We start from the raw sequence: 19,819 nt of genomic DNA on the forward strand, positions 1-19,819 counted from the left end.
AGTGGCTCTCACCTTCACCGGTCCTGGAGGTGCCCAGTTCCAGATCGTCCCTGGTTCCATTCTGAGAATCCAGGTATGTGGCAGGGACCCAGCCCTGTTGCTCTGCCGTGCTGACGAACCACCAACCTGCAGAGACGCTCATGAGTCCAGCAGGCCACCACAGACCAGCAGGAGGCGGAGCCGGCTCACGCGCGCGCACTCACGCACACAGACGCGCACTCACGCACATCTGGGCCTCTGGCCCGTTCAGCCGGCGCTGCCGATCTTTCTGCTGACTCAGCTCGCCATCATTGGTCCTGACGGCATGTAACTCCAGCCGCGGGATGAAATCAGAGTTCAGGGGAATGAGAAGGCGGACGAGTGCTGCCATGTCTGTTGCGCTGTCATGTTTTTGTTAGTTTGTGTGTCAGAATTCTATGCTGATTCTGACTCTTCTGATGCTTCCGTCATGTTATTCACTGAGCGTGTTGCGCTTGCCGACACGTTCATTTGTGAACTTTGTGTTGCAGCTCACGCCGTGCGGCCGGGAGACCAGGGCCTCTCCACCTCTGTTGTGACTGAGTTTCATAGATGCCACTCGTGAGCTGGTCCTGGGAGCCCAGGTCTTTGGACCCAGCCCTGACTCTCTCTCCCTCCCCAGGACGGGACTCACCGCTCTCGCTCTTCTCGATGACGTCCACCGTCTCGCCGGCCTTCAGGCTGATCTCCGAGTTCTCCTGCCTCTCGTAGTTGGCCACAGCCACGTACTGCTCCAGGACCATGGGCTCCAGTGCCTCCAGCCCTGAACACCAGAGAGCGCTCATCAGCCGGCGCGCCATCGGCCCGAGCCGGGCTGCCAGTCTGGGGAGTCATGGATGCATGCGAGTGAAGGACGGTGAAGAGCAGCTGGAGAGGAAGGAGGGGCAGCAGATCTGCCGTCCCTAAATAGAAACAGATGAGCGCTGTGTGTGTGTGCGTGCGCGTGTGAGAGAGAGACAGAGAAGAGAAGGTCCGTCCCATTCCCACTCTTAACTCCTTCACTGCCAGAAGGAGCAGCTCTCATCAGTGAGTGGTGAGCTCGCGCCCCACACCGGCCAGCGCTTGGCTCGGGTCAGAACAGAGCTGGAGCGTGGACAGAAGAGGACACACACCTGACGCCTCCTTCCTGGGACTCTCAGTGAAACCGTACATCCAGACTGCAGCCACAGAGAAGAAGCAGAGAGAGATGTCAGAGGCAGCAGGTCTGCTGGGGTCCGGAGAGGAGGAGCTGCCGCCGCTGGACCCGGCCCAGCTCTCACTGGGTCCTGCTGACCACTGAAGCCTTCAGCTGAGTGGAGAGGAGCCTGACTTCCCTCCCAGTCTGAAGAGAGTTGGAGAAGCTGCCACCGGGTCTGGAGCCGCTGCAGCTGAGAGGCTCGGGTCCCACTCACCCGACTTGCGCTTGGATCCGTAGTCCCTGCAGGAGAAGCAGCAGAAGAGAGACATGATCAGCAGAGGCGCTGCAGGAGCGTCTGGACCAGAGCCGGGCCTGCGGGCGGCAGACACCCACAGGTCACGTGACCTCCACCCTCCTCTGCCTCCTCTCCCTCTCCCTCCCCTGCAGGAGATGCCTTGCTTAACGGACAATGACGGCCGCGACTCGAGCGCCCCCTGCCTGCTGAGCGCCGCTCTGATGGGGTGGAAGAGCTGGCCGTGAGACTCGTCAGCCTCTCTGGAGCTCACATCGCTGAGTGGCCCAGCGAGCGCTCGTGCGCCGCTGCAGCCAGCAGGGGTCCTCCCTCCACCGCTGCAGTCACAATGAGGCCCATTCTGGTCCAGATAAAGACTCCATTCATGTCACCACAGGACAGAACCAGCCGGTCCTGCGGGACGGGAGCAGAGAGGAGCAGCAGGGCTGGGTCATCTGGAGAAGGGCGCCGACATCAGCGTCTCACGCTCTTCCACACCCCCCCTCAACAGATGAGGACTCTTGTCTGCCCTCTGCAGGCGGCTGGCGCCATGTAGAGGAAACCTACTGCCCCCGTCCATCTCGCCGTCGGCACAGGCCCGGATCACTCCGGAGAGACGGGGAGGAGCAGGGACGCGCCCCCTGGGTCTGGTTCAGCGGTGGGAGAGGGGAGACACTCACTCCACCGGCGGGTTGACGTCCTCCGCCTTGGTCTCGAAGAAGCGCAGCACTTCGTCACTCTGGGAGATCTGAGGAGGCAGTCGCACCAGGGCCTGGGCACAAGAGAGACAGGGCTGAGGCCGGGAGCGCGGCTCCGCCCCTGCCACGCGCCACACCGCAGGATCCACTTTCACTCTCAACATCCATCTGCCGGCTGGGAATCATTCATTCAGCGGCCCACGCCGAAATGTGCTCATGCATCAGGCGCGTCTGAAGCGCAGGGCTCAACTGGAGCCGCGGCCTCGGACCCCGGCACGTGGAGAGAGTTTACCCGACAGTAGTCGTCGATGAACCGCAGGCGCTTCATGGCCACGTCCCGAACGTGACTCCTGCGGAAGAGGATTTTTCCTGAGGAGAGGAGAGAGGAGCACGTTGAGACGCCACATCCCAAAAGGCGGTCACATGACTGGCACAGCCGCGGCCAGACTCCACCCTCACTTGTGTTGCTCTCACCCTTTCCCCAGCCTCTCGCCCAAAACACAGGGCTGACCTGACCAGGCCCCGCCTCCAACCCATAGCCCCGCCCCTAACCCCACCCCCGACAACGTGCTTTGTAAAACACTGTTGTTAGCATCTATTTGTAGCAAAGTAACTTTAACAAAGAATGGGTTAGGGTTAGAAAGCACTGAGTTCGTTTTGTGGACGATGGTCTGCGCCTGAAGTCTTTGTCCTCAAATCCCGGCCCAGTGTCCCCACAATGTCCCAGGGTCCTCACAAGGACAGTGTTTTGTCAAGGAGCAGGACAAACAAAGCAGACACAGACAGAGACACAGAGGGGATGAGCGTCAGCTCCTCTGCCGCATCATTCATCGCGGACACACACACACATTTGAAAGTGCAGACCTGGTAGGAAGGGAATGATCCTCTTCTTCGGGTCCTTCTGGCCTCCCTCGATGGGAAACTTGTCGAGAATCTGCATCTGTGAGGACGCGACAGGACGGATGAGTCTGGTCTCTGGGGGGTGGAGGGGGAGGCTTCCAGGCTTCACACACAGACTCAGACTGGACCCTGGCAGTGCAGACCTCAGGCCCGGCTCCAGGAGAAGTGGGAGGGAGAACTTGATGACCAGAGGACCTGGGTGTTTGGACCACACCTGACCCAGAACCACGAGGAGACAGTGAGCCCAGGTGGCGCTCCGCGGTCTCCTTGGCAACCAGCCGGCGACAAAGGTGATGGGCCAGCATGGCTCAGCTCTGGACCAGTGCTGGCACCACCTACTTTATCTTTCCGCGATGATGTCTCTCTCTCTGGCTCTGGTGCTGGCTGCACAAGCACCTGCCGGGTCAGAACCAGCAACACTGACAAGAAGAGCTGAGCGACCGTCTCTGACCCGGGGACTCCCCCTCCATCTGACTGGACTGGACTCAGGGGGCACCCATGCTGAGACGGGCCTGGATTGATCAGAGTCCGCAGGCACCACGCCGTCCACCAGCCCTCCACTTCCTGTCTGTGGCCACGTGAGCGCGCGGATCAACTCCAAAGACCGGCTTCATGTGAGCACCCAGAGCCACAGCCGCTGGACGGTGAGTCACACTGAGTCAATGATCAACCTTTATCTCCGAGTCAGAGGCCGCGGTGGCTGGGGCTTCACAGGCGGGAGGACTGTAAATATGAGCCGAGGGGTGGGGGGGTGGGGGGCCCTCGGCCTCAGAGATGTCAACACTCTCCACGCGGCTCCAACAACATGCCGGGACGCGACAGGTGCTGAGACCCAGCCACGCGTCCGGCCCCGAGGATCACTTGGATAGACAGATACGTGTGTGTGTGTGTGTGTGTGTGTGTGTGTGTGGTGGGGGAGGGGACTGGATGGGAAAAGACCCTTCATGGGAAGGAGCTACCTTCCCTGGGGCCAAGTCCACATCAGATTTAACCCTGGCATCTGCTGTGGGACACGCTCACTCTGCACAGGGTGACAACACTGCAGCCAGCAGTGACATTATGACCACCTCCTTTCTTTCTTCTCTCTCTCTTCGCTCTCTCTCTCTCTCCACCTTCGCTGAGGTGGCGTCATGGGGGCAGCGCTCATGGCTAAGACAGCCAGACCTCTCCTGACGCACTCATGCAGTGGCACACAAAGAGAGTCACCTGGAGGTCAAAGAACTTGCTGTATCTTCTGTAGATGATGTGGGAGGTGTTGTCCGAGTAGGTCACGTTGATGAGGTAGACCTGCAGAAACAGAAACACCAGCTCAGAGACCAGAACAAAGACCTTGATCTGCTGTCCAGAGTCTTCAGAGGGACACACACGTCTATCTTACTGAAGCTGTCCAAGCCGCGCCTCCTGAAGCCAAAGTCAAACCTCATTATAACGTTGTAAGGGTTGAAGGAGCGAGGCGCGGGCAAAATCTCCTCACTCTGTAGTTCAGAGACTCATGTAGGTTCTCCCCAAGCCACTCACACAAGCACATGCTGGTCATCTCCGCGTCAGTGATGGCCAGAACCGAGCGGGAGCGTGGCGCGACCTGCTCCTGCTGGGACCACTGAGCCTCAGTGACATCAGCCGTCAGGTCTCCAATGAGGCTCCGAGAGTGTGGCAGAGTGGAGACCAGACCTTGGGCGTGCTCCTCCGGCTGAAACAGCCTCAGCATCTCTCCACGCTGGCGGCCCAGACGGAGACCAAGCCGTGACCACACCACTGACGCCAAGGAGGCGGGCGGCTGCTCACGGCCCAGAAGAAGAAGAAGCAGAGCTCCTCTCACTGACCTTCAGGGACTCAGGACTTCCAAGAGAACAGCCAAGCAGAGAGAGGCATGAGCTTCCCGAGGAAGCCGTGAGAGCAGAGCAAGCTTCACTGGTGAAGTCTTCTGAAACCAGGATTAGATTTCCTGTCCATCCAAACACTCAGCGGGCGGCCGACAAGAAGACAAGTGGGAGCTCCACGAAAGACGCGGGACTCCGCCTCAACATCTATATTTGAAGTCGTAAAAGACAGACCGGGTGGGACTGGAAACCTTCTGCCAGAAAGCTCCTCTCAGTGAACCACAAACTCTCACTCTCACAGTTTCCGGCAGGAGCGAGGAGCCGGGGCAGGCCCGGCCCGGGTCCACGCCCGGTCCAGGCCAAGTGCTTGACAAGCCTCCTCCTAGTGAGCCCATTTCAGCCTGTCCTCACAAGGTTTAGAGGGCTAAAAGTCAGTGAAAGCAGTGGTTCAGGTCAGCCGTGTGTTTTGGATGGCTGGGGAAAGGGCGATGTCAATGAGCAGCGAAACAGACATGAGGGTGTGTGCGGGGGCCTGTTTAGCCAACTTTCTGGGGACAAATCCCTATCCTTGTGAGGACCGACGGTTGTGCGCAGCAGGAGCCGCCTGAGAGGCCCGGGAGCCCCAGTAAAGAACCACGGTGGTCTGTGTGTGTGTGGAGATGTTCCCAGGGTTCCAGGCCAGCTCACCCTCCCTGATCCGACGCAAGAGTCTGACCACGGCTGGAGGGACGTCCTGACTGAGCGGCATCGTGTTCTCTCCGGCGGCTCGTTGATTCCCATGTGTTTATGAGCCAGAAATAGAAGGTGGGCCGGCGCCGGCTGGAGCTCACTGGCTGCTGATAACAAGTGAAGTATTGATGAAGCGGGACCAGGTGCTGGTCTGCTTCTGTGCTGAGCTGGAACAGCCACCATTTGCTGACTTTTCCTCAATCGCTGTCTTGTGTTCCCCAGATTCACCGCGCCTCACTCCAGAAGCATCACCTCCCTGAGGCAGACCTTGTGACCTCCAAGTCAAATCCCTCAGCCAAAGTGTCGCCCCTCCCACACGAGCATGCGAACGCCTTCAGCTGGTCCTTTCTCCTTCTTCCTCCTGAGTTCTGTTTTGTCCTGTGCTAACTGTGAGCAACCAGTCGCTCCAATGTTCAGAAGAGACAAGAGAGTGATGGTGAAGTGATGGTGATGTCATGGAGTGATGGTGAAGCGACGGAGTGATGGTGATGTGATGGAGTGATGGTGATGTGATGGAGTGATGGTGAAGTGATGGTGAAGCGATGAAGATGTGACAGTGATGGTGATGTGATGGTGATGTGATGGAGTGATGGTGAAGCGACAGAGTGATGGTGAAGTGATGGTGATGTGATGGAGTGATGGTGATGTGATGGTGAAGCGACGGAGTGATGGTGATGTGATGAGTGATGGTGAAGCGACGGAGTGATGGTGATGTGATGAGTGATGGTGAAGCGACGGAGTGGTGGTGATGTGATGAGTGATGGTGAAGCGACGGAGTGATGGTGATGTGATGAGTGATGGTGAAGCGACGGAGTGATGGTGATGTGATGAGTGATGGTGAAGCGACAGAGTGATGGTGATGTGATGAGTGATGGTGAAGTGACGGAGTGGTGGTGAAGTGACGGAGTGGTGGTGATATGAAGGAGTGATGGTGAAGTGACAGAGTGGTGGTGATATGAAGGAGTGATGGTGAAGCGACAGAGTGATGGTGATGTGAAGGAGTGATGGTGAAGTGACGGAGTGATGGTGAAGTGATGGTGAAGTGACGGAGTGATGGTGATGTGAAGGAGTGATGGTGAAGTGAAGGAGTGATGGTGATGTGAAGGAGTGATGGTGAAGTGAAGGAGTGATGGTGAAGTGATGGTGAAGTGACGGAGTGATGGTGATATGAAGGAGTGATGGTGAAGTGACGGGGTGATGGTGAAGTGACGGAGTGGTGGTGAAGTGACGGAGTGATGGTGATGTGATGGTGATGTGATGGAGTGATGGTGATGTGATGGAGTGATGGTGAAGTGATGGTGAAGCGATGAAGATGTGACAGTGATGGTGATGTGATGGTGATGTGATGGAGTGATGGTGAAGCGACAGAGTGATGGTGAAGTGATGGTGATGTGATGGAGTGATGGTGATGTGATGGTGAAGCGACGGAGTGATGGTGATGTGATGAGTGATGGTGAAGCGACGGAGTGATGGTGATGTGATGAGTGATGGTGAAGCGACGGAGTGATGGTGATGTGATGAGTGATGGTGAAGCGACAGAGTGATGGTGATGTGATGAGTGATGGTGAAGTGACGGAGTGGTGGTGAAGTGACGGAGTGATGGTGAAGTGACGGAGTGGTGGTGAAGTGACGGAGTGATGGTGAAGTGACGGAGTGGTGGTGATATGAAGGAGTGATGGTGAAGCGACAGAGTGATGGTGATGTGAAGGAGTGATGGTGAAGTGACGGAGTGATGGTGAAGTGATGGTGAAGTGACAGAGTGATGGTGAAGTGATGGTGAAGTGACGGAGTGATGGTGAAGCGACGGAGTGGTGAACATAACTTGGCGAACACCAGCAACAGTGGCGTGGTACCTGAGGCTTGGAAATATCTTGACCTGACCCTGAAGTGAGCCAAGACTGACTTGTGGGTCACAGCGATCGAGCGCCACACGTGGACTCGCACTTGCACCAGAGGCTGGACGATGACGAGCCAGTGGAGCTCAGCTCCTCACACGGACGGTGCCGTGACTGGTTCAAACTAGCTCCGGAGTTGCGACACATGCGGACGAGCGACGGTTGTGGAGCGGTCGGACACATTCGTCCCCAGTCGGACTCGGGGGTGGAGCAGACGTTCCCCGGCCAGTTGGACCCGCCGGGCTCCGCTGTGACCGGCGGCTCACCTGATGGCGAGCGTCGAAACGGTGCGTTCACGGACTCCTGCCGCCGAGGTAAACAGGCCAGAGGGAGAGCCGGCCGCGGACACCGGAACCAGCCGAGTTCCGGCCCGCTTTGTGAGAGAAGCATCACAACTACTCACGTAGTGCTTGGACGGATTCCGCCGCTTCTCCACGTCCACAACCTTGACGTCCAGAACCGTCCGGAACTGCATCTTGACCCTGCAGAAGCTGTGCATGAGGATCCGGGAGAGGCGCCTCGATCACGGCGGACAAGTCACGACTCCCATCTCTGCGGCCGCGGAGCCGTTAGCCGCTCCCGGGACGGCCCGACAGGCCGGTGCCGTCCAGGATCCTTAATCCGAGGGGAAACTTGTCAGCGGTCTTCGAGGCGCGGTGTGTATCCGGGCAGAGTCGACGCCGCCGCAGACCGCGGGAGGAGGAGGAGGAGGAGGAGGAGCAGGCGTCCGAGAATGGAAGAAGCGCTCCTCTTTGTGTCTGAGGGAGTAGAAGCGAGCCCCCGCAGATGCCGTGTCCGCGAGCGGGTGGCTCCACACGCTCCCCCCTGGACCCGGGACAGGCCTCCGAGCGAGCGCGTGTCCTCTGTGCGCGTCAGCCGCGAACGCTCCTCCCGCCTCCTCCAAGGCACGTCACGAGGTGAAGGAAGCCGGGTTCCACGCGGGAGACTCGAACCGTCGACTCCGCGAGTCACGGGCTCGTTTGGTCCGGAGACTCCAACAACTGGAAGCGGCGATCCAGATGTCGTCTGAGCGACCAATCAGCGGCCACCTGGGTGACGTCACGCGCGGTGCTAATGAATGACTCGACACTGCCCTCCCGCGGCGCCGAGACTCCAGTTCTGCGGGAGGACGCCTGTCCCGTTCATTTCGACGGCACCGACCGACAGACGACCTGAAACAGCGCATTTTAATAGCCAGCCACAGAAGACGGTGGAGTCACGTGACAGTCAAAGGTTTGGAAGCCAGGCCAGCGAGAGGGCGCTCAGCAGTCAGGTTTGAAACCTGCCATGACACCGCGGACTCATCTCCAGAGAGGAGTCTTTACATGACAAAAGCCAGGTAGTAGTTGTTGCCGGAGCTGATGACGTCACTGCTGCACTCCAGAGAGCTGAGGACCTTCTCCAGAGCCGCCTTGCTCACGTTGGGACTGTAGCGCCGCCTCACGGCCGACAGGATGTGCAGCAGGTGGACGCCCTTCTCTGCATCTGCAGCGGAACAACAACAACAACAGTCAACGGCGCGGAGAAGGTGGGGAAGCACAAAGCACACACTGGCCCCATGAGGGCAAACCTACACTTGTCTCGCTGGCAGTCCTCTCGGACGATGTCTCTCACTGCCATGGTCAGGTCGAGATCCTTCAGCGTCACCTGAGCAGCGAGCAGGTCAGACAGCAAAACAACACCATGGCCTGTTTCTGAAGACTCACACAGTAGACTTGGTCCTGGGACAGGACCTTGCGGTACACCAGACCCTCTTCTTGAAGAACTTTCAACGTCTGCTTGAGAAGCGCAGAGACTTGCGAGCAGACTGAGGGACCCGGGGCCGGCTCCTGGTCACATGGCGTCCACCGTCAGGCGGGAGACCTTCTACACAGTCACCCTGCAGAGCCCGAGCCAGTACCTGCTCCGCCGGAGTGCGCGTGCTGACCAGTGGCAGCAGAAGATCCTGGACATCATAGGGGCGGAATGTGACCGCAGGCTTGTCCTCCAGGAAGACGCGAACGGCGTCGGTGGCTCTGGTGAGGAGGCTGACGTCTCTGAAGACGAGGTGAGCGAGTGAATCCTGGCGTTTCATCAGGGAGCCCGCCTGGGACCTACCTGTGGTCCTTCAGCTCCAGCGGCCGCTCGTACACCTGCTTGTAGAGCAGGGGCAGCTCTGACATCCATGAGAGCTGGACCGACATCACAGGGTCGCTGACCTTGTCTGAGACACAGGACGCCTTGTTGTTGTAGTTGTTGTGCTCGACGGAGAGCAGCTGCACTCACAGAAGCACGAGGCCATGATTTCCCTCTGCCCTCTGGAGGTCTTGACTGCTCCTCGCACACGCAGCAGCTCTCCGATCTCCAGACGACTCTGCTCCTCCTGAGCCTGTTTCAGCTTCCTCAGCTCTGCTGCCGGATCAAATCCACCGGCTGCTGCGTCGCTCTGCCGCCCTCCTGCAGGGGAACGGTCATGACTCCTGCTTAAGATGCTTGGTCTGAAGAAACATCCGCCTTCCAGTCAAGTCTCCACGCTCTCACGCCGCCATTTCTGAGCCCTGGAACCCGGCATCAGCAGCCTATACTGTATGAAAGTGCAAATGACTCACGCGGGCGACAGCCGCTTCTGTAGAAACACGGCCTGTGTTCATCTGAAACACTCAGACGCTCAGTACAAACAGAGCAGTCGACCTCAACCTCTCGCTCCATTTTAGCATCTTCTCCTCACGAGGGCTTCACCAGTGGGTCGAGAAGACGTGTTGGCGCCCCGTGGTTTCCCACCTGTGCTGGGCTCCAGCTGCTCCTTCATCAGGTCACTCTTCCAGCACAGACATGCGATGACGCCGCTTCCATCGTCCACTGTGAAGACAGACAGAGCTGCTCAGCAGCACAGCCACACACCCCTGCTCACCAGTGGACAAAGAGCGACACGCGCCTCCGTAGCAGAAGAAGTCCTCGCGCTCTCTCCTGGACACCACCGTGCCCAGAACATGGACCTTGTAGATCGGTCGAGAGTTGAAGAAGTAAACACCTGGCGGACACGGCACTGTAAGTGAGCGCGGTGAGTCACAGTCGAGCGGAGTCACAGACCTGGCACCTGAGTCGACTCGCTCATCTCCAGGACGTCTCTGATGTAAAGTCTTGCAAACGCGCTGAAGACCGGATCCAGGCCCCACAGCAGCGACGGAGGCTCGCGCGCCGTCTGCATGCCGTCATTTCAGCTTTTACTGTGGTTCGTGCGGAATCACTTGAGCGCCAAAGGACTCAATTTGCCCCAAGAATGTTTTGCAAGAAGCGGAAGGCCAGTGGCTGCGCGTGGTCATTCTGCGCCCTCCAGTCCAAAGTCCTGGCAGCGCGCTGCTTTTGTTCCTGCTGGTCAGTGAGCGCGCGCGTCGAGGGTCCCGTGAGAGGGTCTGTGGTCCCGGTGTGCGTCTCTCACAACATAATATTGTGGCGAAACTGTCGTACCGCCGAGGCGCCAGTCACGTGACTAGGGAAGCCGCCGTGGGCCAAAAGGTGTTTGGTTCCGTTTCCTCTGGTGAAGGACGAGAACCGCGGGTGTGGTGTGTTGGCGTTGTGCGGCCGCCCTGCCAACACTCGCCCAAGTGACCGATGAATACGGCTTCTGAAGTCGCGGGCAGGTTACGGCCAGTGCGACGTCACGTGACGGACTCCTGACGTCACACACGCGAGCTCGCCAGGTCGCTGATGTGGCGCCGTGTTTGCCGGGCGGTTGGACGCTGCCGTGGCGTCGAGACGCCTCGTGCTTTGTTTGCGGCCTCGCTTCTCAGAAATGCGCAATAGTCTGTTATCAACCGCGCCGCCGCGCGCAGCTCGCGGTGGACTCTGGGAAATGTAGTTCCGTCAACACAAAGACCTGGAGTTCAGCAGCGTGACAGAGCAGCGGCGCGTGAGACGCAGGAACGACAACCCGCCGCGGCCTGCAGCCTGAGAGGAAACGCGTTCCAAGGCGAGCGGACTCTCACTGCAAACTCTGACGCCAGGACTGCGGGGACAACACGCACGCGTTCGTGAACGCGCGCGGCCACTAAATCCGCTAGGTCCGACACGGAGCGCAGGAGCGTGACTGCGCGCTCCCGGGTCCGAGGATCCCGCGGGGCTTTGTTCCGCCACTGAGACTCGGGCGACACGAGGCCGCGGCTGTGGTGCGGTGGTGGCGCGTGATGCGCCGCCGGGATCTGGACCCGTCACCCCGAGGCTGAGCGAAGAGCGCGAGCCATCAGGAGCCGGGCGGGATTTCTGGCCGCTTCCCGTGACATGACTGACGCGCGCACGCACTGACCAGCCCAGGCCACCCATTCACCATGTCGTTTTTTAACTTCCGCAAAATATTTAAACTGGGAGCTGACAAGAAGAAGAAACAGTACGAGCACGTCCGCAGAGACGAGAACCCGGAGGAGGTGTGGGACATCGTCGGGGAACTGGGGGACGGAGCCTTCGGCAAGGTCTTCAAGGTAGGAGGCGCTCGCGCACCGTGTGCCCACTCCTTACGCATTGGGTCTGGGTCCATGGACGGCCCAGGAACTGCAGAACTGTGGTCTGGTCTGGCTACCATGGCGCACTGGCGTATTTCCAAGGAGAACCACAGTCTCAGAAGGTGTGGAAGGATGAGGGCAGAGCTCACCCTGGCACTCTGATTTCCTCCCACTGGTGCCTGGAGTGAGTGAGAGCCTGTGCAGAGCTCCTGCTCTTCTGGTGTTGCCCGACCCGACCCGACCCAGTGAAGTGTGGAGAGGAGGAAGCAGCCCTGCTGACCCGAGCTCTCGCCCTGCGTTTGGAATTATTCTCCCAACAGTCCAAATCCTGTTGCACAAGGATGCAGTCACAGGTTCTGCTGGTGTTCTGGCTCACGGGAAGCAGAGGCAGCTGAGCGACAGCGCTGGAGATTTCAGGCGTTTGTGAGCAACAAAACGGATGTAAATGGTTTGAACGATGCTCCTGACTGGAAACAAACCCATGGGACTTTCAGTCATGGCGTGAGACATCGCTGTGGTCCCTTTATCTTCAACCATTTGGGCTTCTCTCACCCTTGCCACGGTGGCCGTGTGTGTGTCGTGAAGCTGTGGCTGTGTTGTTAGCAACAGGAAGTGGCTGCCGCGAGGACTGCATGGAGGTCTTCCCGCCGCGAGCGTCGCATCACACTTGCGCTTCCTGTTCCCCACTCTTCTGGAAGGCGCCGTCCCCAGAGCTCTCGCTGGTCAGTGACATCATCTCCTGTCTCTCAGGCTCAGAACAAGCAGACCGGCGTCCTCGCTGCCGCCAAAGTCATCGACACAAAGACGGAGGAGGAGCTGGAGGATTACATGGTGGAGATCGACATCCTGGCGTCATGTGACCACCCCAACATCGTCAAGCTGCTGGATGCCTTTTACTACGAGAGCAAGCTGTGGGTGAGTGGGCAGCTCCGGTCCCGGGTCACCTGACCGTGGGTCTCAGTTCGGCAGGGAAGCGTACAATGATCTGTCTCCCATGTCCGTGACGGGGCCTGCAGACCCCGAGGGAGCGGGGCCTCCAAATGAACGTTCAGAGCAGAACATGTCACTGGCGTCTCGCTCTCGGCCACTGATGTGAGCGCAGAGCTTCTCAAGGTGGTCCCCACCTGATCTGAAGCGCCGCACAGAAAAGACAGACAGACAGACTTGGCTTTGACACGTGGCCTCCTAGTTGTCCTCACACAGGAAGTGGCACGATCGTCAAACCTGGGGAGAAAAGGCGAACTTCAGCAGCGACTGCTCTGATGTGGAGATGGAGCTGCTGCTCAGCTGGGATCCTTGCAGAGCTGCAGATGTCTTCTAGTGTGTCGGCAGAACGACAGGGAAGACAAACGAGTGTCAGAGGACGCCCGGCCCGGTTCCTCCCGCCCCGGACTCTCTGAGGTCTGATTGTTCCTCCAGGCCTGCTACAACAACAGTCCAGGCCTCCGGACGAATGACAGCTCAGAGACACCATTGTGCTGGGACCTGAGGCACGGGCCGGTCCTCACGAGGATCCAGAGAGGCCCGCGGGGCAGAAGACCTGCCTCAGAACCTGGGGCTCCACGTCTCACGGACCGCTCCGTCGGCGCCGCCCTGTTTTGTGTGACCTGCTTCTGCTGTGAGGACCGGCACTGGTCCAGGCCAGAACCACCGGACTGAGCGCGGCCGGTCCAGTCCGGTGCTGTGGCGACGTCACCGCTCAGAAGTGATGGCAGCAGAAGTGCCGTCATGTGTTGCTGTGGCCGCACTAATCGGCTCAACAGCGTAAGAAACGGAGCGGCAGCTGACTGTGATCCTCTTACTTCATTCATGCGCCGCGCCTGCACCGCGTGACCCGCTCACAGAGCTCCCTGTGCTGTGGCGGCTGAGTCATGTGTTTCCAGCTCAGAAGGTTCCAGAGCGCTGCTGTGCTGGCACCTCTGATGACCTCGGTGACTGACAGCCCTCTGTAATAGACATGTGTCACGCGGCGTCTAGTCCCGTGGTCCTTCACCCCTGTGGGCCGTGAGAGGCTGGCTTCTAACCCCTGAGCCAGGTATGGTGGCAGCAGTGAACTGACCTGACAGCTGCACGTCTGTGATCCTCACCAACTATGGAGGAGTTCTTGGACAGAAACAGTGATGAAGACAGTGATGGCGCCCCCTACAGTACACACTGTTCACCTGTTGGAGCAGGTTTGAAAATTGATTTTGTAGCGATACTTTCCTTTCCACTTTTTTCCTTCATCTTTTTTGGAGTCTCAAGTGCCTTTCTCTTCAGTCCATTGAGGTGAACATGTCTTGCACCTGCTTCTGCTGATCACGTGGCTTCATGTCACATGGTTTTGCTTGGTTTACGTGTGACTCGAGTGAATATGGTCATTGATCACAGATGAAATCCAGAGTCACGAATGGGTTCTTTGACTTGAATGGGCCCCGAGATCCAAAAGGTTGCGAACCCCTGGGCAAACAAGCGTCGTCTCTGCTGGTTTGCAGATCCTGATCGAGTTCTGTGCTGGAGGGGCGATGGACGCCGTCATGCTGGGTGGGTGTGGCCCTGCAGTCTGTCTCTCGGGTCCCTCCGTGGAGCAGGTCCAGCAGAGCCTGACCTGTGGTGACTTGCCTGTGCAGAACTGGAGCGGCCCCTCACAGAGCCTCAGATCAAGGTGGTGTGCCGCCAGACGCTGCAGGCGCTGCTCTACCTCCACGACAACAAGATCATCCACCGAGACCTGAAGGCCGGGAACATCCTGCTCACCCTGGACGGAGACGTGAAGCTGGGTAAGAGAGTCCCAACGAGTCCCTTGGTGCGGGAAGTGGAGTCAATCGCTTGGCGCACAGGTCCACACGCTGCAGTTGCTCCTTGAGAAGACCGAGTCTTGTAAACGCTCCTCATCTCTTTCAGCCGACTTTGGCGTTTCTGCCAAGAACAGCAAGACCCTGCAGAGGAGGGACTCCTTCATCGGCACTCCGTACTGGTGAGTGGCTGCTGGGGCGGCGGGTCGCGTGCTCACCGGCGCCGCCACTGAGACTGCCCCCTGCAGGATGGCTCCAGAAGTGGTGATGTGCGAAACGTCCAAAGACCGTCCCTACGACTACAAGGCCGACGTCTGGTCTCTGGGCGTGACCCTGATCGAGCTGGCTCAGATGGAACCCCCCAATCACGAGATGAACCCCATGAGAGTGCTGCTGAAGATCGCCAAGGCCGAGCCCCCCACGCTCCTGCAGCCGTCGCGCTGGTGAGTCCTGCGCGGTGCCGGGGCCTCTTGTGTGTGCGCCCACCATGTGACCATGTGGCCCTCCAGGTCTGCTGACTTCAGTGATTTCCTCAAGAGGAGTTTGGACAAGAACGTGGACAACCGATGGAGCGCGCCGCAGCTTCTGCAGGTGGGTGTCATGTCTCAAGCGGCGGCGTCTGAGCGCCTTTGCTTTCCATGCTGCGTCTCACGCACGCACGCGCGGCTGAAACATGAAGCGGAGGACCCGGAGAGGAGCTCTCTGTCCCGTCCAGCTTTTGCTCCTCAGCATGTTGCACCTGCTGAAGAAGGTGAGGGTGCGGTCTTGTGTTGTATCCTGGAGCTCACCTGAGCGGCGACCTGTGTGGAGCCTTCGCGAACCTCTTCACCTGCTGTTGAGATGAAGGAGCTCTCACTGGTGGCGTTTTCTGCTCCAGCATCCCTTCGTGTCCACCGTTACGGACAACCGACCTCTGCGGGAGGTCATCGCTGAGGCCAAGGCCGAAGTCACGGAGGAGATCGAGGAGCACAAGGAGGAGGAGGAGGAGGAGGAGGAGGAGGATACGGCTCCTCGGCTGGTGAGTGAAGCCACGAGACACTGTTGAGTCCTGAGGTGCTCCTCTGAAGGCTCACCCTGAGGTCACATGACTGCTCTCGGATAATGGCGCCCGTATCTCAGAATGTCTGGGTGAGTCCAACTGGGTCGGGTTCAGAGTCCGGTTCTGGTCAGCAGATGTGATCATCGATGTCTCTCAGCGCGGCCTGTGACCGCAGGTCATCGAAGACTGGTGTTTGTGGTCTGCAGGGTCACCAGCGCGCGCCATCGGACGCCAGCGTGCTCAGCTCCGAGGACGAGAAGGTCCCACTCTCGCCCACCAGCCTGGAGTCCGTCCCTGAGAAGGTGGAAACGCTTCTGCCCGTCTCCAACCACGTGGAGGCTCCCAGCTCTGTGGAGCGGAAGCCAGAGGAGGCCTCCAGTGAGGTGAAGGACCTTTCCAACGTGAAGGAGATGCTGCAGCTGCAGGAGGTGGACACCGCCCAGAGTCCTGCTGTGGAGTCACCCGAGCTCATTGACACTCCTGAGGAGGCTCCGACTCCAGCAGAAGACCAAGCCCTGTACAAACATCTGAAGGTGACCTTGACCTTACCAGACGACGAGAAGCTCTCCAGAGAGGCCAAAGAGGAGAGTGGGACCGCGAAGGACAAAGACTCTGACTCTGGGAACGGATCCACGGCAGATGGCACGAGCGTGGACCTCAACCTGTCCATCTCCAGCTTCCTGTCCAAGGCCAAGGAGCCGGGCTCCGCGTCCACGCAGGTGAGCTCTCTCTCTCTCTCTCTCTCTCTCTCTCTCTCTCTCTCTCTCTCTCTCCCTCCCTCTCCCTCTCTCTCTCTCGCCCTCTCCCTCTCTCTCTCTCTCTCTCTCTCTCTCCCCCCCTCTCTCTCTCTCCCTCCCTCCCTCTCTCTCTCTCGCCCTCTCTCTCTCCCTCCCTCTCCCTCTCTCTCTCTCTCTCTCTCTCTCTCCCCCCCTCTCTCTCTCTCCCTCCCTCCCTCTCTCTCTCTCGCCCTCTCTCTCTCCCTCTCTCTCCCTCTCTCTCTCTCTCTCTCTCTCCCTCTCTCTCTCTCTCTCCCTCCCTCCCTCTCTCTCTCTCGCCCTCTCTCTCTCCCTCTCTCTCTCTCTCTCTCTCTCTCCCTCTCCCTCTCCCTCTCCCTCTCTCTCTCTCTCTCTCTCTCCCTCCCTCCCTCTCTCTCTCTCGCCCTCTCTCTCTCCCTCTCTCCCTCTCCCTCTCCCTCTCTCTCTCTCCCTCTCTCTCCCTCCCTCCCTCTCTCTCTCTCGCCCTCTCTCTCTCCCTCTCTCTCTCTCTCTCTCCCTCTCCCTCTCCCTCTCTCTCTCTCCCTCTCTCTCCCTCCCTCCCTCTCTCTCTCTCTCCCTCTCCCTCTCCCTCTCTCTTCCTCTCCCTCTCTCTCTCTCTCGCCCTCTCCCTCTCCCTCTCTCTCTCTCTCTCCCTCTCTCTCTCTCGCCCTCTCTCTCTCCCTCTCTCTCTCTCCCTCTCTCTCTCTCTCGCCCTCTCTCTCTCCCTCTCTCTCTCTCTCTCTCTGGTGTTGGAAACTCCTCTCTTCCGTCCCAGGAGTCCAAACGGCAGAAAAAGACTCTGAAGAAGACGAGGAAGTTCATGGTGGACGGCGTGGAAGTGAGCGTGACGACGTCCAAGATCATCACGGACAACGACACCAAGAACGAGGAGATGAGGTTCCTCAGGTACGAGTGGCGCCTGGGCATGTGCTGCTGCCACATGGTGGCGCTGCCATGTCAACTGTCTGGTCCGCAGGCGCCAAGAGCTGCGGGAGCTGCGTCTGCTGCAGAAGGAGGAGCAGAGGGCTCAGCAGCAGCTCAGCAACAAGCTGCAGGCGCAGAAGGAGCAGATCTACCGACGCTTCGAGCAGGAGACCACGGTCAGCACCGCACCAGCCTGTAAAGGGCGTCCCACAGCGGCAACACGCTGACTGATGCCTTGATATGAGCCGCGTACGTCACCAGTGTCCCGGGAGACAACAACGCTGTTGTCACTCACAGCAGAACGCAGCCATTCAGCGCATGAGTCATGACAGCAACCCGACCCGGGTCTCTGTCTTGAGGGGCACCCCTCGCCCCAAAACTCCAACACATTGTCGGTCCCTCTGCGCCTAGACTGGGCTCCGTGTCCATGCCCTTGGGTCACACTTGACTCGCTCGGGCGTCGCCATGACAACAAGGCTCCACACTAGGACAGAGATCAGAACGTTCTCGTGCTCGTCTTCACGCTGACGGTCAGGTGTGTTGCGCGTGTGAGCAGAGCAAGAAGCGTCAGTACGACCAGGAGGTGGAGAACCTGGAGCGCCAGCAGAAGCAGACCATCGAGCGGCTGGAGCAGGAACACACCACCCGCCTGAGGGAGGAGGCCAAGCGCATCAAAGCGGAGCAGGACAAGGAGCTGGCCAGGTTCCTGAGCGCGCTGAAGAACCGCAAGAAGGAGGTGAGTCAGAGCCAGAGTCAGCCGTTCACACACTGAGGTCAGGTTCAGGGTCTTGCTCAGGGACACGCACGCGTCAGGAGGCGGAGGACGGACGCCTCTGGGTCCCAGGCCGACCTGGGCCCGACCCCGGCAGGATGCTTCAGCTGAGAGCATCCGCTTGTGTCTGGTGTATGGTGACGTGCAGGAGCAGGAGTTTGTCCTGAAGCAGCAGCAGGACCTGGACTCGGCGCTGAAGAAGATCATCCAGCAGCACAAAGTGGAGCTGGCCACCGTGGAGAGAGACTGCCTCAACCACAAGCAGCAGCTGCTGCGAGGTGAGGCCCGCCCGCCCGCCCGCCCGCCCACCGGCCGGCTCCACCCTGACCCGCCGCCTGTGTCGCCCTCAGCCCGGGAGGCCGCCATGTGGGAGCTGGAGGAGCGCCACCTGCAGGAGAAGCACCAGCTGTTCAAGCAGCAGCTGAAGGACCAGTACTTCATGCAGCGACACCAGCTTCTGAAGAGACACGAGAAGGTGCGTGATCCCAGGGCCGCCCTGCAGGTGGCACCCGGCTCACGCTGTGCCACGTCTCCAGGAGATGGAGCAGATGCAGCGCTACAACCAGCGGCTGGTGGAGGAGCTGAAGAACAAGCAGAGCCAGGAGCGGACGCGGCTGCCCAAGATCCAGCGCAGCGACGCCAAGACCCGCATGGCCATGTTCAAGAAGAGTCTGCGCATCACGGCGGCTGCCATCACGCCGGAGCAGGAGCGCGAGAAGGTCAAGCAGGTGAGCGCCGCGCCCTCCGCCGCCCGCCCGCGGCCCTCCGCCGCCCGCGTCCCTCCGCCGCCCACTCTCCTGCGCTCCAGTTCGCAGCTCAGGAGGAGAAGCGGCAGAAGAGCGAGCGCCTGCAGCAGAACCACAAGCACGAGAACCAGATGCGCGACCTGCAGCTGCAGTGCGAGGCCAACGTGCGCGAGCTCCAGCAGCTGCAGAACGAGAAGTGCCACCTGCTGATCGAGCACGAGACGCAGAAGCTGAAGGAGCTGGACGAGGAGCACGGCCAGGAGCTGAAGGACTGGAGGGAGAAGCTGCGTCCCAGGAAGAAGGTACCGTGCGGCTCGGCCCGCCCGCCCGCCCGTCTCCAGCCGCCTGACTCAGACGACTCGCTCCGCAGGCTCTGGAGGACGAGTTTGCCCGCAAGCTCCAGGAGCAGGAGGTCTTCTTCAAGATGAGCGGCGAGTCCGAGTGCCTCAACCCGTCCTCCCAGAGCCGCATCAGCAAGTTCTACCCCGTCCCCAGCGTCCACTCCAGCGGCTTCTAGCGGAGGGAAGCGCCTCTGGACGCCAAGCCTTGTACACAGTGTTAGCCCAGACGCTAGTTTCTGCTCCAGCCAGGAGGCTCTCTTGCTCCCGATGACAGCACCAGACGGGACGCGAAGACGGTCCCAGTCCGGCCGGCCGGCCGGCGGGGCCCACGCAGGAACCCGACGGCTCAGATGACGGCGGCTCCTTCAGGAGGGTTGGAACCTTGAGGGCTGACGGCAGGTTGCTCCCTCTGGGCTCGTGCACGCGCGTTTCTCCTGGTGATGTGCAGAGCCGATCCGGCTGGTTCAGTCTGTGGTCACGGTCGTGTAGTTCCAGCGCGTGGAAATAAAGAGCTGCTCCGTGTT

At 59.6% G+C, this 19,819-nt stretch overlaps 3 protein-coding genes across 9 annotated transcripts in view; 1 reads left to right on the forward strand and 2 right to left on the reverse strand.

The window, feature by feature from the left end:
• The window catches only part of LOC128751765 (SH3 and PX domain-containing protein 2A-like), a 14,773-nt gene extending 6,253 nt beyond the window's left edge, over positions 1 to 8,520 (reverse strand). The window contains exons 1-9 of one of the 3 annotated variants that reach the window (XM_053852969.1): positions 7,873 to 8,518; positions 4,232 to 4,312; positions 2,990 to 3,065; positions 2,418 to 2,494; positions 2,108 to 2,199; positions 1,410 to 1,435; positions 1,131 to 1,175; positions 653 to 781; positions 13 to 126 (exon numbers count right to left, since the gene is read on the reverse strand). In XM_053852969.1, the coding sequence (XP_053708944.1) occupies positions 13 to 126; positions 653 to 781; positions 1,131 to 1,175; positions 1,410 to 1,435; positions 2,108 to 2,199; positions 2,418 to 2,494; positions 2,990 to 3,065; positions 4,232 to 4,312; positions 7,873 to 7,968 (736 nt within the window). In that variant the 5' untranslated portion in view covers positions 7,969 to 8,518. Of the gene's footprint in view, positions 1 to 12; positions 127 to 652; positions 782 to 1,130; positions 1,176 to 1,409; positions 1,436 to 2,107; positions 2,200 to 2,417; positions 2,495 to 2,989; positions 3,066 to 4,231; positions 4,313 to 7,872 lie in introns of all 3 variants that reach the window. The other 2 variants (XM_053852971.1, XM_053852972.1) reach the window with 2 other exon arrangements.
• On the forward strand, positions 3,931 to 19,819 carry slkb (STE20-like kinase b). 5 transcript variants are annotated; one of them, XM_053852976.1, is made up of 17 exons: positions 3,931 to 10,509; positions 12,695 to 12,859; positions 14,419 to 14,467; positions 14,554 to 14,703; positions 14,828 to 14,900; positions 14,967 to 15,161; positions 15,228 to 15,309; positions 15,596 to 15,736; positions 15,964 to 16,476; positions 17,288 to 17,418; positions 17,489 to 17,612; positions 17,993 to 18,172; positions 18,357 to 18,486; positions 18,559 to 18,683; positions 18,745 to 18,936; positions 19,017 to 19,256; positions 19,325 to 19,819. In XM_053852976.1, exons 2-17 carry the CDS (start codon positions 12,773 to 12,775, stop codon positions 19,469 to 19,471), a joined length of 2,559 nt encoding a protein of 852 aa, XP_053708951.1. In that variant the 5' UTR covers positions 3,931 to 10,509; positions 12,695 to 12,772; the 3' UTR covers positions 19,472 to 19,819. The 5 variants fall into 5 exon arrangements, with proteins under 5 accessions (XP_053708951.1, XP_053708952.1, XP_053708949.1 ...); XM_053852977.1 differs by having other exon boundaries at positions 3,931 to 10,496; XM_053852974.1 differs by lacking the exon at positions 3,931 to 10,509 and adding an exon at positions 10,542 to 11,923.
• stn1 (STN1 subunit of CST complex) lies at positions 8,709 to 11,519 on the reverse strand. The gene is made up of 9 exons (XM_053853006.1): positions 10,539 to 11,519; positions 10,384 to 10,479; positions 10,230 to 10,307; positions 9,735 to 9,905; positions 9,567 to 9,672; positions 9,370 to 9,505; positions 9,176 to 9,298; positions 9,044 to 9,116; positions 8,709 to 8,954 (listed from the first exon to the last, which is right to left on the reverse strand). The coding sequence occupies exons 1-9, from the start codon at positions 10,654 to 10,656 to the stop codon at positions 8,791 to 8,793; spliced, it is 1,065 nt and encodes a 354-aa protein (XP_053708981.1). The 5' UTR covers positions 10,657 to 11,519; the 3' UTR covers positions 8,709 to 8,790.

The sequence above is a fragment of the Synchiropus splendidus genome, unplaced genomic scaffold, assembly GCF_027744825.2.
Source record: "Synchiropus splendidus isolate RoL2022-P1 unplaced genomic scaffold, RoL_Sspl_1.0 HiC_scaffold_37, whole genome shotgun sequence".
In the NCBI taxonomy this organism is placed as follows: domain Eukaryota; kingdom Metazoa; phylum Chordata; class Actinopteri; order Syngnathiformes; family Callionymidae; genus Synchiropus; species Synchiropus splendidus.